Source organism: Hippocampus comes, unplaced genomic scaffold (genome assembly GCF_001891065.2).
Source record: "Hippocampus comes isolate QL1 unplaced genomic scaffold, H_comes_QL1_v1.1 scaffold85, whole genome shotgun sequence".
In the NCBI taxonomy this organism is placed as follows: domain Eukaryota; kingdom Metazoa; phylum Chordata; class Actinopteri; order Syngnathiformes; family Syngnathidae; genus Hippocampus; species Hippocampus comes.
In genome coordinates, this window is record NW_017805540.1 from 1156321 (window position 1) to 1173813 (window position 17493).

At 44.9% G+C, this 17493-nt stretch overlaps 1 protein-coding gene across 2 annotated transcripts in view; it reads left to right on the forward strand.

Moving 5' to 3' along the window:
- The first annotated feature begins 1257 nt into the window (after positions 1–1257).
- The window catches only part of arhgap21b (Rho GTPase activating protein 21b), a 28228-nt gene continuing 11992 nt past the window's right edge, over positions 1258–17493 (forward strand). The window contains exons 1-8 of one of the 2 annotated variants that reach the window (XM_019879085.1): positions 1258–1495; positions 2255–2460; positions 8781–8942; positions 9184–9205; positions 11746–11838; positions 12087–12165; positions 12255–12309; positions 15875–17435. In XM_019879085.1, coding sequence (XP_019734644.1) covers positions 2386–2460; positions 8781–8942; positions 9184–9205; positions 11746–11838; positions 12087–12165; positions 12255–12309; positions 15875–17435 — 2047 coding nt within the window. In that variant the 5' untranslated portion in view covers positions 1258–1495; positions 2255–2385. Of the gene's footprint in view, positions 1496–2254; positions 2461–8780; positions 8943–9183; positions 9206–11745; positions 11839–12086; positions 12166–12254; positions 12310–15874; positions 17436–17493 lie in introns of those variants that run through there. The other variant, XM_019879086.1, reaches the window with a different exon arrangement.

Below are 17493 nucleotides of genomic sequence, written 5' to 3' on the forward strand. Positions count from 1 at the left end.
TTGTTTTACATTCATTTCCTAGAAGCGGTTTTCACACAAATTGGCTTTGTAATTATGACATTTTGAGAATATGTGCAACAAAAGAAGGGATTCTCAGTTCCCGCCTTGGGCCTCCTTGTTTTTCTTTGGATTTGTTCAAATCTTGCCCGAAGTTTTCTTCCATACAAATATTTCAGGGCACATGGAGAAACAAACAAGCATTCTCATCCACATCCACACAGTCATCGAGTGGGAACTGATTCCATGCTGCCCTTACACAGTGTACCACTACACTATCAGTGACATAGGCACAGTGTGCCACTATACCATCAGTTAAACATATATATATATATATATATATGTAACAAACTGGCAACATTTCAGACTGATAAGTTTGACGAGAGGTATTGGGGAGGCCACTGTGAATTTCTAATCTCTTTGGCAACACAATGAAGGCAGAGTGCCATCCCAGTGTAAAACATTCAGGTTTCAGTAAATATTTGCACATAGAAAACTGATCCATGATTCCATGTTGATGAGAGCATTAAAATGGGAAAAAATTGGACAAAAAATATCAAAGGAAATTTAGAAACGCTAAAAAATGTGTGGGTAATCACGATTAATTATGACAGTTGCGTTTTTAATCAGATTAAATATTTTAATCGTTTGACAGCTCTAATATATATATAATAATAATTTTTTTTATAGGAACAAATGGACAGTTGTATGTGCACAAGTAGACACTGATATGAGAGCTTTGTGAAAGTATCCAGGCCCGAACCGACCTCTGCCGCAACAAAAGCCAAACACAGCCAAAAGAAACAGGTGGCCCCTTCTGTTCCATGCGCATAAAGGGGACATTTGTCGGGAGAGGGGAGTGGATTGGAGCACACCAACCCGCTCAGATTCAGCCAGCTTCGTGTGGAGCACTTAAATCGCCAGCAGACTATTAGACGAACGGTCTGAATCCACATTCCTCATGCACTACCATCCACATGCCAGCCAGAATCGACCTCCCTTTGAACTACAACACGTGACTCCGAGTACAGGCTTCTTCTTGAAATGTAACAACATTGCGAGGAAGGGAATGATTCATGAGACCGATACACGCTTTTGTTATCGTAGGACAAACCATTTCAATCCACCTCTGGTTGTGTTAATTAAACTTCTGTGGAAGGTTGTACTCAGCCGTCTGGCAGCGCTGTGGCTGCATTGTGAAATGTCCAACATGATTGGTCGGATCGAAAGCAAGGCCTCCTGTGATTGGCTGATTGTGTCCTGTTGACCGAAGGTGGACTCCCAGGGAGTTGGGAACGCTCGAAGCAAGCGGGGGAAAAATCCAACCACAGAAACTACACCATGCGCCTCCCCCGTGAGGAACTCCGTTTTTACTGAAAATAATCGTCATTATGTCAACGTCTACCAACACCGGAGCCCGTTTGTTATGGTTGTATTGGGCTTCCTCGCCTCTAACGACTATCACCGCCGTCTGGATCGACGCCCCGTAACTACTCAGGTAACTTTGTTTCAACTCTAGCCGTTAGCATGGCTGCTAACCAACCAGCAGCCGCTCGCCACAGTTCGGTTTCATTGTCACCTTTTACAACTTTAATCCACTGCGTGAGCCAAGATGAATTTCAGGTACTTTGAGGGATAAATACTGCGCGTATTGTCGTGTAAATAAGTTAACAAAAGGTTGGTTTCATCAGAGTAGTTCGCGTGAGAACAACCCGAAACGCTCCGTGCGTCGAAATCGAACAATAGCCATCTTTTTCAAATCGCAAAACCAGATGCGATTTTTATGGCGACGCGGCGCTTAATATCATAGGTACATGAACCCATACGTGCTAATGAATAACCTCTGTTTTTAAGCCTTTTTTAAAAAACACATTTCTGCCATGGCACACTTGTTGCTGGTTATTGATGATGGTCCACTTTGCTGCGCTTCATCGGACCCATGACAACAAACCCGGGCCGTTGGTTAAAGTGATCTGTTGGTCACCTTACAAACCTCGACCAATCGCCAAACTCTAACCCAGCCAGCCGAAGTAGCATTTGGCTCACGTTTGATCAAGAAGCACTGCCTCGTTGTGATCACTTTCCCCAGCATCACCTCTCTTATTTAAAGCTACACAAGGTGTACGGTCGTTGAAAGCAGTTGCTCATGCCGGCAGAGCATTGTTAACCATAGTGTGAACACTTGTGATGAGTTGTTTTTTTTTCCTTTTCACAATACACGAACATAAACCAAGTCTTTTTGTCCTCTCTCCTCCAGATGGATTAGTTAATCCAGCAAGGACAAAAGCATAAATTGGAAGGCGTGGAACACAGATTCTCGCTTTCCACCTGAAGGTACCTTTGTCAATGTGGATGTTCACTGGCTTGGATGATTTAAAGTCAAGGTGAATGATGGCGTCGCGTTGGGCTCATTCTTGCGAAGATAATCTTGAGCGACAACAGGCAAGATCATCATTCTGTGAGGTACGCAACAGTCTATCAGTAATGTTTTTAGATTGAGAGCATGAATGTTTTTGTTTTTTTGAAGGGGGTGCAGCTGATTCAGGGTTTCTAGAGTCATCCCTCTGTTGAGTCCGGTGTGGGGGGTGGAGTTATGAGGGTTTGGCACTTTGGCCCAGCTGTTTGTGCTTGTAAAAACTCCTTTTAGATTCTGTTCCCCAGTTTCTCCTCTGTTTCTGTTTTCAAGTTTACATCACTTGGGTGTTTTCAAGAACCAACGGTCATGTGCATGAGGGGAAACAAAAAAAAAGGTTGAAGCAGGATCAGGAATAAAGTTAGAACATCTAAGTTAAAAAAAATCTATATAATGAATGTTTAATATATTATAATCATTTGTGGGCAATATATATAGAATGAATGTTTAATGAAAAGGCGACGAAGGTGAATTATTTTGCGCCAAGCAAAAACTTGTGACCCACTGGTTGCTCTTGACAAGGGAATAGTGCTGTTTGTAGATGGGCAGAGTCACACACTCACTCACCAAATATGGAGCTGCATAGACTCATCATTATACATTTAAGCGAGACACACGCTTCTCACTAACAATGTCAAGTACTGCAAATTCATTCTGTATCGTTTACTGCGGAATAAATGCCAAGGTGTCACTGGACTCAGTATCAGCCGATCCTGAAAATCAAGTGACACGACTCGTTGCAAAAAAACCCCAAAATTGAACACTGGCGATCATGCAGACTTTTATAATCACAACAAAGCCAAGACAAATGAATAAATGATCTGCTTATCTTTGTTATGATCAAGGGCCGGCTACATATCCTCTTAACCTCTTGTATGAGTCAAATTGAGGAAGTCTGTCCGATCACAACACGCTTGAGCATGATTGGAGTTGTGATGTGAGTGCAGAGCTTCAATTATGGAAATCCTACTTTTAATGGCGCCACACCACCAAGCAATTGATTTGTTAATGTTGCAAAGGAAACCCCCTGGAGTCCCTGGTCGGCCCTTGGTCGTGTTGGTTATTGTGTCATTTAACAACACTGCTTGATACCGCACCGATGTTCTGCATGGATGTGAAAACATATTGTTGACCATTAGGACACACACTATAAACCTAAATTAAAATTATGCTCTTGAAATTCCTGACCGTATAATGTGTGTTCAAAATGTTGACTGTATACTCTGTGTTGTCCTGTTTGCTTTGGTTTTTTTCAACAGTACATGTATTTCTTAGAAAAAACAAAAAAAGTATTGATTTCATCGGTGTCTTTGTGTTGATCTGTTAGGTTGTTTACTTACACATGTACAGAAGAACTCAATACTCCCTCCCATTCAGCGCATGGTTTTTCTCTCTTTTTTTTTTTTCCTATCACAACTCGGATTCCTCTAGTCAGATATTGAGTGAACCAATCAATCCGCTTTTATCTGTGAAATGGCTGTGGTAATGTTTTCCTGATTACTTGAGGCTCCAGTAGGCCTGCAGTCATGTTGGATGATCGATTCAGATTTGTTGCTGTTTGGGGAGGCTTTGCGGCGTGTGTTTTTTTTTTTTTTTTTTTTTTGCTTTTTTTAAATTAAATGATTCACATCACCTCCACATTGGCTTGCTATGCCCCCAGCAGAGAAGCGAGAGAAATGAGAGCAGAGTGAAACGCTAATTGTTTTGGATAATGAAGCGTGATCCATATTTAGCACAGCAGGGGGCTCTGGACAAACCAACCCACCCAGCTCCTCATCCCATCTCATTAAAGGTCAGTGTTTATCTCATTTGGACCTTTCGCAGAAGCCTCTGCACAGGCATCGCATGGCTGAGTGATGGCAATCGGAAAGGAAAATGGAGCCACAATTGGATAGAAGTCTATTACTTCCTGTTGCCTTATGGTAGTGCCTGTGATGTCTCACGAGGCCCTGGGGACACAGTATAGGTTATGTGATTCAGCTGTCCCTAGTGCTGTTTTAGTGCAATGAAAATAGTCATTTGGCCGCAAAAAAAAAAAGATACCCGATACATTCAAAAAGTATATGTATAGTAAATAATAAAACTTCTTTTTGGATGTCCCTTAATGTTTACAACAACAAAGATGAATTACAAGCACATTTGAGATCATTTGTATTTGGAACAATGTGTTCCAGTGTCCCCAAACTGTCGCAGCGTAAAACATTTTATTAGCCGTTCAGGCAATGTTTTAAGATACCGAACTCTATTAACTGTCATACAAAGGACAGCATTCTGAGAACTCTGTAAACACTCCTTAACTTCGGTGACAAATGATGTACCTCAGGCATCAACTTTTTTAACATTGACTCTCTGAAATAAAATCAACCGCTATTGGCATCTAAATTCTTAAAACATTACACGCGCATGCATATAAGACTTGCGAGAAGAATGGCAGTCTGTTTTCGTGCTTCGCTTCTTGTCTGACAGATGAATGGGAGTCAAATGCAAATCACCAGTCGCAGAAGATACAAATCAAAGTTGCTGTCCTAAAAAAATAAAACGGGTGCCCAGCGGACTCGACAGTGCCATGCCCATCACAACTAGCGATGTGGCATGCGCGTGAAGGTACTCCTAAAGCTAGTCCTGCACTACAAAACGGGACGGCCAGGGCCTCCAGCAGCCATCCACCCCCCCACCCCCTTGTGTCATTAGCCGAGACTTTTCACAGCAAAGTGTTCACTTTGGATGGAGCGTGGTGTAGAATCTCACAGCCCACAGACAAGCAAGTTCCCTCACATTTTAGGTCTGTGGACTTGACTTTTTTTTTTCTTTTCTTCAGGGGTACATTATGTGGTGCTGGCACAATTTCGGTTAGTGACATCACATGCTTAGTTTTTAAACACACAGGCGACGGGGGTGTTGTAATTTTTGTTATTAATAAGTGGAAATTTGAGTTCCATTTTTAGTGTGTATCTACAGTCTCCAAGAGGGTATTTCACAAGTATTGTTTTGTGGAAGAAATGTTGCGTAAGCATGGATCTTGACTCTATAAAGGGGAAGAGGTGATGCAGTTTTCTGAATCCCCCCCCAAAAAAGTAAATAGTTTCTATTTAAGTGTCTGCCTGCCCCTCGGATGGTCTGTTTGGAGTGAGTACACCAGCACGGTGATGTGTCTCCAAATGGAAACAGCAGCATGGTCATTGTAATGTGGGAGCGTGTCAGCTAGTGTCAACAACTTGGGTTTTATTGCAAAGGATGGATGAGGCCGTTTGAGGCATCTATGTGAGAGGCATATGATGCGAAACAGATTTAAAAAGTCAAATTTCTCAAATATACGATTTGACTCATCTTTTGAGTTCAACGCCAGGCAGTGTAAATAGCACGCTGACATTTGTGTGATGCGGAAAGGGCTGAAAGACACACTCTGGTTTTTGTGGGTGTCCTTTTTCTTGTCGAGTCCGTAGCCCCGCTTCCATTTGCTGAAATTCCGCTGAGGGGCTTTGGCTGGGGTGGGGTTTCAGAAAGTAGAGAAATGTCTGGGATTCATTGAGCTGGAATGTCACAACAGTATTAACTTTATGCATGTGGCTATGATAACACCGCTCGGCATGTGCATGTCAGGAGAGCCCCCGACCCGCCCCACCCGGTCTGAAATCTCTCCATCCAAAGATGAGAAGGGTCGGGAATGACCACTTGCGCTTCCTGCTCAGTCAGATCCCGGGAGTCGGTTGCAGGCATCTCAAGCATCCAACTTAATGTGTTGTCATCCAACCAGAAGTGCCTCTCTAGCTGCGTATTAAAAGATGTTTCAGTGGCACAAAAGATTCCAGAGCTCAAACGATCCGACTTTTACTGGAAGCACTGTAATCTTAAAACAAACCAAGCAAACATAGTCAAACGGTACAACCGGTTGTGCTAGTTTACATCAGAAACACTCGGGTGTCAGCTGCACCTGTAGTTATGTTTCCCAGCTCGCCAGCCAGCCACTGCGGTGCAGGAAGGCCCGCCACTGTTTCTTAACGGCTTATGCAGTCATGAAAGCTACCCTGGCCACTTTTGGTATACAATGCATTCCATTGTGCCAAGTGCTGCGTGGGGACGGGCACTTGATTTCATTTCCTTGATCCGCTGTGTCGCAAAACAGCTACAATATGAGTAATTGAACATACTAAACATTGAATTGCAACAAAACAGAACATGTGAACAGTCAAAAAAAAGTTCTGTTGTCGCGTTGCTCCACTTTGGACAGCAAACTAGTGTAGACTGAGATTGATTTCTTAACAATCCACTGCTGGCTTAATTTACAGTCTTAGTGTGTATTATCAATATCAAATAATATTAAAGTCGAGTGTCAAAAAGTGCTTGTGCCGGTGTCTACGCTATACTTGTCATGAGCCATTTAGCGCCGCAGCTCAGTTGTCATCCACTGATACTCTGAGCCATTGCCCGAGTCTTTGTAAGGTGCCGTGAGGAAACATTTTCCCCCGTGTTTGTTTTTTGAAACTCTGCCGCACACATCCACTTCTCCGCCCGCGACAGCTGTGTCAATCAGAGCGGGCCCGCTCCAAACTTTCAGTCCTGCTCGCAGGCTCGAGTGCCTTTGTTGCGATCAATCAATAACACGAGCCAAACCCTCACGCAACCTTTATCGTCTAGCCGCCGGGTTGAATTTTGTTCGGTGATTCCGTTTCGTTATCAGCCGGTGTATCTGTGCAGGCAGAGGGCATCAACGCAAGCTCATCAAATTCTTCACACAGCGGGGAAAGTCTACGCTTCAAGGGGGAGGGTCGAGCTGGGATGAGACACAAAGGATGACATTTTTTTTTTTAAACTGTGAAAAAACAGGGTGTTTCCTGAAGCTATAGTACCGGGCAATATGATATGAGGCTGGAGTAAAGCGTAAAGCAGCAGTGTTACTGCACACTTGATACCACCAAGTTGTGAGCATATAAATAGTCAGTAAACATAGGGATGGGTGTCGCTAAAAAGTGCCATTCTTCACTCTCCAGCTGTCACCACGGAACCTTGAGCGAAACACTAAATAAAGGTGAAGGAGCTGACACCTGTTCACCAGAGAGTAACTTTACTCAATATACCTTCTTAGAAAGGTATATTACGAATGGCACACCATGAACTGTTTCAGAATACATTTTTACTTGGCACAGCGAAACGTATCGCTTATGCTTGCTGTTTACCATGTGATTGTTTAATATTTATAGTTATTCAAATTAGGGTTGTAACAATGTTGAGAATTTTGTTGATGAATGAAATCATCGTGTCATGAAAAACATATTTTAATTTCCATTCCTTTGTTAAAAATGGGACATTACTTCAAATTGACAGTGCAGAAAATGCACAAGATAGAAATTAATTATGATTACTGGTTTGGTCCACAGTGTTGGAAAGGCAAAAATGTTGATTGTTGTTTTCAAAAGCCAACAAAAATGTCTTTTGATTCAACACAAGCCTGCTTTTATGGAGGACTCCAGATGTCGGAGCGTGTTGACTGTTGAGAAGCCAAAATGCTGAAGATTTGGACACATTTAAATTAAAAACGATGAATTGGCTGGCAACCGGTTCAGGGTGTCCCCCACCTGGTGCCCGAAGACGGCTGGGATAGGCTCCAGCACCCCACACGACCCTTGTGAGGATAAAGCGGCCCAGAAAATGGATGGATGGCTCGATGGATGAATCAATTATCAAAAATAATTAGCGATTCATTTGATAATCGATTAGTTGTTCATCAAAATGTTTCCTTTCATTACTATGACTTAACCTCTACTTCAAGTACTACTACTATTGAGTACAGGGCACTTGGACTTGGGCACAAAGTATGCAAACTGAAGATAAATCCACTAACCAATGGAAATGTTTCCCAATTTGATCATTTTTATTAATCATAAAAATAGTGAATGTGTGTATGGAACACTTGTAGATCATTCATTCATTCATTCATTTTCCGATCCGCTTATCCTCACACGAGTTGCGGGGGGTGCCGGAGCCTATCCCGGCTATCTCCGGGCAGTAGGCGGGGTACACCCTGAACCGGTTGCCAGCCAATCGCAGGGCTCACACAGACAAACAACCATCCACGCTCACACTCACACCTAGGGACAATTGAGCCTGTTCAATCAGCCTGCCATGCATGTTTTTGGAATGTGGGAGGAAACCGGAGTACCCGGAGAAAACCCACGCAGGCCCGGGAAGAACATGCAAACTCCACACAGGGAGGCCGGAGCTGGAATTGAACCTGGCACCTCTGCACTATGAGGTCGATGCGCTGACCATTGGGCCACCAGGCCACGGCTTGTAAATCATACTAATTTAAAAAAAATGTAAAAATGAAAGTATCATGACCTTCCACTTTTTCTCTTTTGTTTTGTTCCTATAGAATGACTCTGCCGAGTGGAGAGGCATGGACCCGAGAGAAGAGGAGTCGTTTTCATGGCCAAGACCCAAAACGGTGCTTTTGCGTCGCACTTCTCACGGGTTTGGCTTTACCCTGCGGCATTTCATCGTGTACCCGCCGGAGTCGTCCAGGCACTACTTCTTGGTAAATATCGCTCTGTCATTTTAATGAAATTACAGTGGACGCCCACATACTTGCGGTTTTGAAGCCCCCCCCCCCAAAATATTTTTCAATGGGTGACAATTATACGCGGACTTTTGCTGTTGGTGGCCCGGCTCTGTCCATATCCCTCGTGAATAGCGGAAATCTAGTGTAAATGAATTCCTCTTCACAAAGCAATCAATGATGCCTGACTTGTATTTATTTTTTTCTGTTTTCTTTACAGGGGGAAGATGTCGGGCGCAGAGGTAAGCAGAATCCAAGAAAATACAGTTGCTCCCAGAGTGGTGCCTCTGACGTTTAACGCCTCTTCGTCCAGCCACTCACTGGCTCTTTTCATTTCCTTATCTGCAAAGAACAATGTCGCTACCCATGTCGTTGACCTTTGCGGCGGCACGAACGGTTTGGTCAGCACCATCTGCTACTGTCCTGTGGTGTCCCACCTCTTCATATTGTTCCACTTTGTTGTCCTTGCCGTTTTTTTTTTCCTCCCACGCCATAGAAAGCCCATCAGAAAGGACTGGCCTCACTTTTTCCCAGAGCGTTTGTGTTTGAACCTTGCTGTCCCATGAATAGATGCTGCTCTGTTTTGAAGCGACAAAGCCTCACATCAAAGTCCATGTCGTTATTATTGAGCTAAAAGGCTTTGCTTTGAATTTTTTTAATGAGTTTTCATGAAGTTTCAGTCAGACTCGGCGATTATGGCCGTAAAATAAAATCTCATCTTTTTCTTATGTACTTGATTATCCTATACCTTGCCAGGTTTTGCACGGCAATGTTAATCGCTGCCGCTTGCTTGCATGGTCTCAAAGATCGTAAAAAGCGTGTTATTCCTGGAATTTGCCCAGGTGGGTGTCAGTGATTCCAATCATGTTTGCACGACTTGGAGAGGAATGAAAGCCCTTGTGGAATTCACCATGCACAATTAATCTGCTGACTACACTTTTCTTCATTGGTGTCATGAGGCGGAAGAACTTTGAGAGAAGATATGTTGATAATTTGGTGACCTAACAGTTGGGTGGCTGTCATAAGTGAGTCTGCCCTCAAAGAATTGGACCTTAAAATCGCCTCCAATTCACAGAATGACAGCGATTTGACAGCACTTACGCTGACATTAGAACAAGTCATCGAAATGATTTATGGCTGCAAAAGTTTATAATATTCCAGCCGTATGCAACACATGTCCACAAACATTGCACAAGACTGCGAATGCAAGTGCTCCATTTGCATGGGCCCTGCACAGTTGAACGCCGCCATCAATTATCTTATTGTATTAGAGTCTGCAGCTTCTCAAGACAAAGCTTCTCTGTTACAGCGCCCGGTTCAAGTTTGGCTGCACTTAGAATCTAATGTTTCCCCGGTCAAGTCTCACATCCACATCCAGTGAACTACAATCAAGTAGCATTAAGCCGTCATGTTGGGTGATGGTGTTTATTCTGACACAGCAAAGATTTCCTCCCATGTGGAATGTTGAACTTAGAGACGGTCCTGAACCAACGTGATTCTGTTACAGCGCTACTCCAACTTCCCCATGCACATATGCTTTGTGTGCAGTTTTTTTTTCTACGTTATGAGGGAATTAAGAGAGTGTGACTTTGTTCCACGTGAGGAGATCAGCTCAGTGATGCGATTCCAAAGAGGTGTTAATAATTTTCTGTTCTCACTCTTTTTGGTACAACCTCACACGGTCAAGTTACATTCATCCAGTTAGGATATCATTTTTTGCATGCCAAATCATGGGAATTTACTGTGAGGCATTTCTTAAATTGTATCCTATTTCTTCCAGACTATTCAGTCTATAACACAAAATGTTAATTTAGCCACCGTTTGCTCTCTGTGAGCCCATTGTTGTTATTAGAATGAAGTTAAATGTAGTGCAAAGCTTACAGAAGCCCTCATTAACCTACTGTCGTCGTTCCGGCTGAATGATGAATGTTAATGTAGAAATATGGACAGTGCCTTTTAAATTACAAGGCTCTTGTACTCAAAAGTTGTGAAGTGCCCCAGTATTCCACTAGAGGGAGCGTACCTGATTGCAGTACAGGGCATTTACATAATGTGGGTCCCCTGGATGAGCTAGGGCATGTGTAAGATTCTGCGGAAGCGAAGAAGGGACAACTGTAGATCCACATTTCTGTCTAGAAATTGAAAATGTGATTATTTCCTGTATGAAGAGCATTTTGCACTTGTATAGACAACCGGCGTTGTTGCTCTTCTCATTCTGGCTCCACTCTAGTTAGTGTTGCCCGGTGTGCTGACTCACTACCAGAATGTTAACTACGGGCAAGTCTTTGACTGTGGACACCGGGAGAGTGAAAGGAAAGAGTGGGAGTCGTGCAGCTGAGCCCACTGTCACTCCACCTACTCCTATTCCCTTTCCCTCACACTCATCCTTCTGCCTCTTCTGTGCAGCTGCTAGGAAACAGCGACTGGCCGAGCAAACTGGTTTTCCTTGCCGCTTTTATCCACCTTGCTAAACCCCACACAATTTCCTTCTATTGAGGTGCCCCAGTCCTCCTATGATTTCTGCTCAAACCTGCCATATATGCAATGTGGGCCAAGCACTGCTCTGGGTAATTTTATTGTTTTCCCAATGCCAATTTAGCTGAGATTAAACCTATTTTTCTCGAGTCCTCACGAGCAGCCAGTCTTGCTTCTCGTTTGCAGTAAACGCCTGCTGCTGACTGCCAAATGTTCGAGTTCCTGTTTCTGTGAAAGCCTTACTGACGATGGGGAATGCCACTCGGTGAATGTAACTTGCACACTTTGACATTTTCATGTTTGACAGGGAGACAGCGGAACAGGCTCGAGCCGATGGACACTATTTTTGTGAAGCAAGTCAAGGAGGGCGGTCCTGCACATGGAGCTGGTCTCTGTACAGGTAGGAGTTAAATTCTCATCTGTCCAGTGGCACCTCAGCTCACAAACTTCAGACATCCTTCAGAAGCATCACTAGAATAAAAACAACATGTGGCGGCATGAGCTCACAAGACGCAACCATGACACTTTGCAGGGCCACTTTGCCATGAACCAAAATATCCATATTGTCGTGTTTTAGGGTGAACTTGAGTAGTTATCGGGGCCTTTGGCCATTGAAACAATTGGTCTTTGCCTGTAATGCCCTTTTAGGTGATCGCATTGTGAAGGTGAATGGAGCAAGTATCATTGGGAAAGCATACTGTGAGGTCATATCTTTGATACAAGACAGGTGAGACGCAAGAAAAATGGAATTTTTAATTATGGTCACTTTCTCTCTGGTCTCGTGTTTGACTTGCTTTTGCTTTCTGTTCCTCACAGCGGCGACTTTCTGGAACTTTGTGTGATGCCAAAAGATGAGGACATACTCCAGCTGGTATGCGTCCCCCACACTCTACCTTTTTGCTTTACCACAAGTGCAATTTGTTCCGTTTTCAGAATAGAAACGACCCTCTTGCTTACATCTTGTCCCAGAGAGCTGCTCTAGTTTTGCTCCGAGACTAGAATACTAAAATGCAGACATCCCATCCCATCAGAGCTCTCTATCTAGGCCTCCTAATCAGGACAGAACAGCTTTTCTGTTTTCCGTCTCCTAGATGATGTCTTGCACTAAATCCATTCTTGGAAATGCTCATTGGTTCAGTCATTAATATTCAAATGAATAAAAACTTAATTGTTTTCCATCGGAGGCATATCTGATTTCTTTACCTATGAATCACAAGAGAGGTGATCTTGACAGAATATCACGAAAGATGACAAATGATAGAACCTGTCCTGCGTTCAAGCCAAACAGTCATCAGGTCTACCTCCGCTATGAAACGCTGTCTGTAGGTCATGTGCAAAGTAAAATGGGAGCTCTTCGAAAGCAATATCTGTCGTGACATTCTACAGTGACTCGTGGTTGAAGGAGGGAGAAAGGAACGTCGTGGTGTGTGTGTGCCCTCATATCCGTGCACTAATTGTTGTTCATTTCTGCCAGTTCACTTTCATGTTGCTGTTGAAACTTTTGGATTTGTTCATTTGGGGACGCCGCAGCAAGTTACTCTTGTTTGGCACAATTATTACACCGAGTGCCCTTCCTGACGCAACCTACCAATTTTTTGTCCAGGAATCAAATTTGTGTCGTGTGCATGAAAGGCAGCAGCATGTATCCCGCCCCCCCTTCATTTAAATGTTTTTTCTCCCTCTCTTTAGCTGTGCCTGAATGATAAATACCTCCACGTTAGATTTTTTTCATTCCGCCAAAACTGTTTATTGCACATGGATGAAAATCAGCACCACAAGCTTGTGTTGACTATTCCCTGCATAATGCAAGCCGCTGCCACTGTATGCACTCTGCACATTAAGAGCAAAGTGAAACCGCACTCAGTGCTTAAGTGCTACAGTATGTGCGGATGCTAAGGAATGGCTTCTGACAATATGTTTGACAGCCTGTTTATATAATGAAACCCAATCGCTGTTAACCTGAAATCTCCCCTGTGTGCTATCTATTGCTGTATTGATAACTCAATAAATCCTTGCAAGCGTTAGTGTTTCACATTAGGGTTTCAAGACCAGCTCATGGTTTTGAAATTAGGGTTCCAAGACAGCGAAAGATTCTAAATTAGGCTTTCAAGCTTGGGTAAATGTTTCAGCAAGGGTTAGGGTTGCAAGCCAAGGTTAGGTTAGTTTGGTCGCAATTTGAGTCAGGGTTTGAAATTGGGTTCCACCGGTGTTTCAAATTAGGTTTACACTTTCAAGTTGGGGTTTTTAAGGCAAGGTCAGACGTTCGCCGACTAATTACCAGCCATTGTTTTGCACTAACAAGTACTAACTTATGCTTGTTGAACACTGGAATGGAACAATTTGAAGCGGTCATTTCCAAGTGTATTTCCTGTACACCCAGCAGCAGTTATTTACATGTGCAATGTTTTAGTGGTGATGTGGGCTTCATCACATTTTTACAATGTCCCTCAAGCAATGATCTTAGATGTCATTTCAGCCAGCCCTCGCCCATGTTAACCCCTTCCAATGGCCCTCTTCTGTTTCCAATGGTCCACTCTATCTCATGCATGTGTTGTCTTGCTGCCAGCCACATGAAAAATAACTCGGTGAAGGCAGCAAGACTGGTGAAGTCTCTCCAGTCAAGGCAGCGGCTATGCCACACATACTAGCGACATGAAATTGTGCTGTGGGAGGCAGCACACAGACTGCTTGGAGACGGGCAGCAGTTGCTTAGCAAAGATACTGGGAGAGGCTACGTTCTGAGAGCAGAGAAGAGAGGGAGTTTATGCCAGGGAAGGGGAGGAAATGCCAAGAGACGGGGAGAAAGAATGGATGATAAGCGGAGTCGAGTGGATAAAATCAGCTGACTGCCTTGTGTTTTGAACAGGTTGATTCTGTGCTAAGGAGAGAGGAGGAAAGATTGGGAGTGGGGAGGAGGGTGGGGGGGAGGATTCTACCATCACAGCGGAATGTATAATCAGCAGCTGCTGCTTCTGTCATGTGAGCAGCAGAAGAGAGGGAGGGCGAGGGAGACGTAGACTGGAGGCACCTCATTCAGTTAGCGTAATAATGAGGCTGAGTATGGATACAACCGCGGAGGCTCAACAGCAACATGCGAGCCAAGCTTGTGCTCCCGCCGCCTCGCCCAGAACAGACTGTCACAGGCAGGTCGTAACGTGGCAACGCTCCGCTTGCCCTACGCTTCTTCTGCCAGTCCGTGTATTGCTGTCGCTCGAGGATATTTTGAGCATGCGAAATTCAGGCGATCTTTTTTTTTTTGGTGTATTGGCTGTTTGATGTGCTGATCATTTCCTGACTGAATGTTTGTCTCACTCTGCTGGTATCCTTCTCTCTTCTTTCTTCGTTTCTTGAATGCTCTCGTTTTCACGCCACACTCAAATGGCAGCCTTTTTCTCTGGAGACAACTAATCTGGTAAGCAAAGTGCTGACTAGTGAGCTGTTTGACCCTAACAAGTGGTGCATACATTCGGCACATTATGACTTGCATGTCAGCGTCATGGTTACTGCACAGGCAGTGTGCGGCTTTGCCGCGACTGCTGTTGATTGTCCACTGGGCATTTCCATGCTGCCGATTGAGATGTGCGGTACAAATGGCCGAATCGACTGCGTTACCTGTTAGATTCAGACCTCCCGCTGGCCTCTTAGTGAAACCTTGCCCAGTTTTCATTCTACTTGTCACATACCGTTATTGTGATAAAGGCCAGTGACCTCTGAACTCTCTTGCATGTTTATGCTTTCTCGCGAAGGGCGGGGGACAGAGCCAAACACATTGATTGTTGCCCACACAGCATTATGTAAGATTTTTTTTTTTTTTTATACACCAGCTGGATCAAAGTCCCTACACTAATGCATCCCTTTGCTAGTTGCTCAGACAGTATATTAAGAACAAATAAGTTAAATACTCCACCATTGTTTAAAAAGTGAAAAGATCAATCCGCCTTTTGTAATCAAACAATTTCGTAATAAACAGCATACAAATTATTGCCGTCCATGTTCATAAAGGCCTCGGAGCATATTCAGGCTAAATATAGCTCTCACAATGAGGGAGGGAACCTCCTGTCTCTCTGAGGCATCTGTCAGTGTGACGTGGTGAAATGGACACACGAGTTGTGTCACATATTTGATTGTCTCGAAAAGACGGGCACGTTTACAAGTAAAACGCGAGCCGGAAAAAAATCTTTCAGCAGTGCATTGCTCGTAATATTTTTTAAAATAAAAAAATACTAGAATGTGAATTCAGATGACGACTCCTGACACTCCTGAACTGCCTCCACTCGCTCGCACTGCAACACGGGACACCCACACGCGCACGCACGCACGCGCCTCCAGTAGCAATTATGTTACACTTGACTTCTTTTAGCATCTCGTGGCTTGCTGTAGATTATTAAACACACCTTCCTGTCTATTTTAACACAAGTTTACTGCTCTGTCTCCAGGCCTACTCCCAGGATGCCTACCTCCGGGGTGGCCACAACAGCTACAGTGGAAATGCCTGTCACATTCCTGAGCCGCCCCCTGTATGCTACCCCAGAGTAGACTGTAAGCCTGCAGACATGTCCCAGGCGACAGACTCGCTGGGTCCGGGCATCAGGGGCTCAGCAGCAGCACCTTCTGACCATGGGTACCGCAAGGAGATCACTGTGCCCCCATCCCTTCCTACAAAATCGTATCCAAAAAGTCAGATGGCCGTGTGCATGCGCAACGAAAGCGTGCGGACAGTGGTGGTTCCACCCGACCATATGGGGCGAATGGGTTCAGCACATAGAATAGATTATATGGACCCCGCCTTTGTCAGGGCGAGGCCTGCCTCATTAGCCCAGTATCCTCACCCTCGAAAGGCAGATGTCTATCCTGGCGGGCCAGGACTAGCTCCCTACAGAGGCCCCACCCATCACTACCCAGCCTCGCAACCAAATATTGATTGGCGAACTTACCAAACGTACAGGGAATACATTGACAACAAAGGAATCCATTCTCATGCTAGTCGAACTATCCAGGAAAGGCTTGATTGCTTGCGATCTTCCAATCAAAACGCTTTTGAAACGTCGCATCACATTCCCCAGATGGGTTGGGGCCCGAAGGGGATACGGAGGAGGAGCACTTCCCATGAACGCTCTTACCGGAGACCTCCCCCCCACTTCCAAGTTGCGCCGCGCAGTGTCTCTCAGGACCGCGTGATCAGTTCCGAGAGGATAAGCCACCCGAGGAACTGGCCACCAAGGAGCATGTCTCAAGATGGCCCGATGCATAAAGGACGGTCACACGCCACGGACTATGTTGACCCAACCGAGATCACTCAGCCCAATGAGAGGACAGGATATCGAAGGGCAGACCCTGGTACGAGGCCCACGAGACAGTCTATGCCGAGACAGGCCATGCTGTCCAGGCCTTCTGTTGGATACAACAACGGCCAGAGGGGGCCGCACAATCCTTCAATGTACACTAAAGGACCAGATTCTCTGCAGACCCACTCCCCACCAAACCTTTCGGACAGACAGATACATTTTGGAAAGAGACCAAGTGGTGACGAAAAAGCTTTAGTTAAAGCCAACCACGCTGGCCACGTCAACCATCAAAGCCGCAACAGGGTGAGAGCTGAAAGCGTGCAACCTGTTGTAACCGAGAAGGACGTGGCCTCGGTCGGGAAAAGGTCCTCTTCATGCTCTACTCAAAAACCGATGCCTCAGCGGTCTGGCATCCTCAAACCGAGCCACGAAGAGTCTCGAAGCCAGGTGACCGGACGTAGCCTCTCGGAGTCCGAGGTCGTCCTGAGGCCTAAGCCGCCCGGTGGAAAGCACCCCAGCCCTTTGCGTCACCCCTCTTACATTTTGGCTGTCAATGATGATGATGATGATGGCGCAGACCCCACAGCAGACGTAGCGGCGTGCTGGCTTCCTAACGACGCGCGGCGAGAGATGCATATACGTCGCCTCGAGGAACGTCACACCTCCTGTTCCAGCAACGCGGATGAGTCGTTGGATTCGATTCCATTCATTGGTAAGAGGAAAAGAAATGAGTTTTGAGCTCGTTGTTGCCATGGCAACAGTTGTAGTAA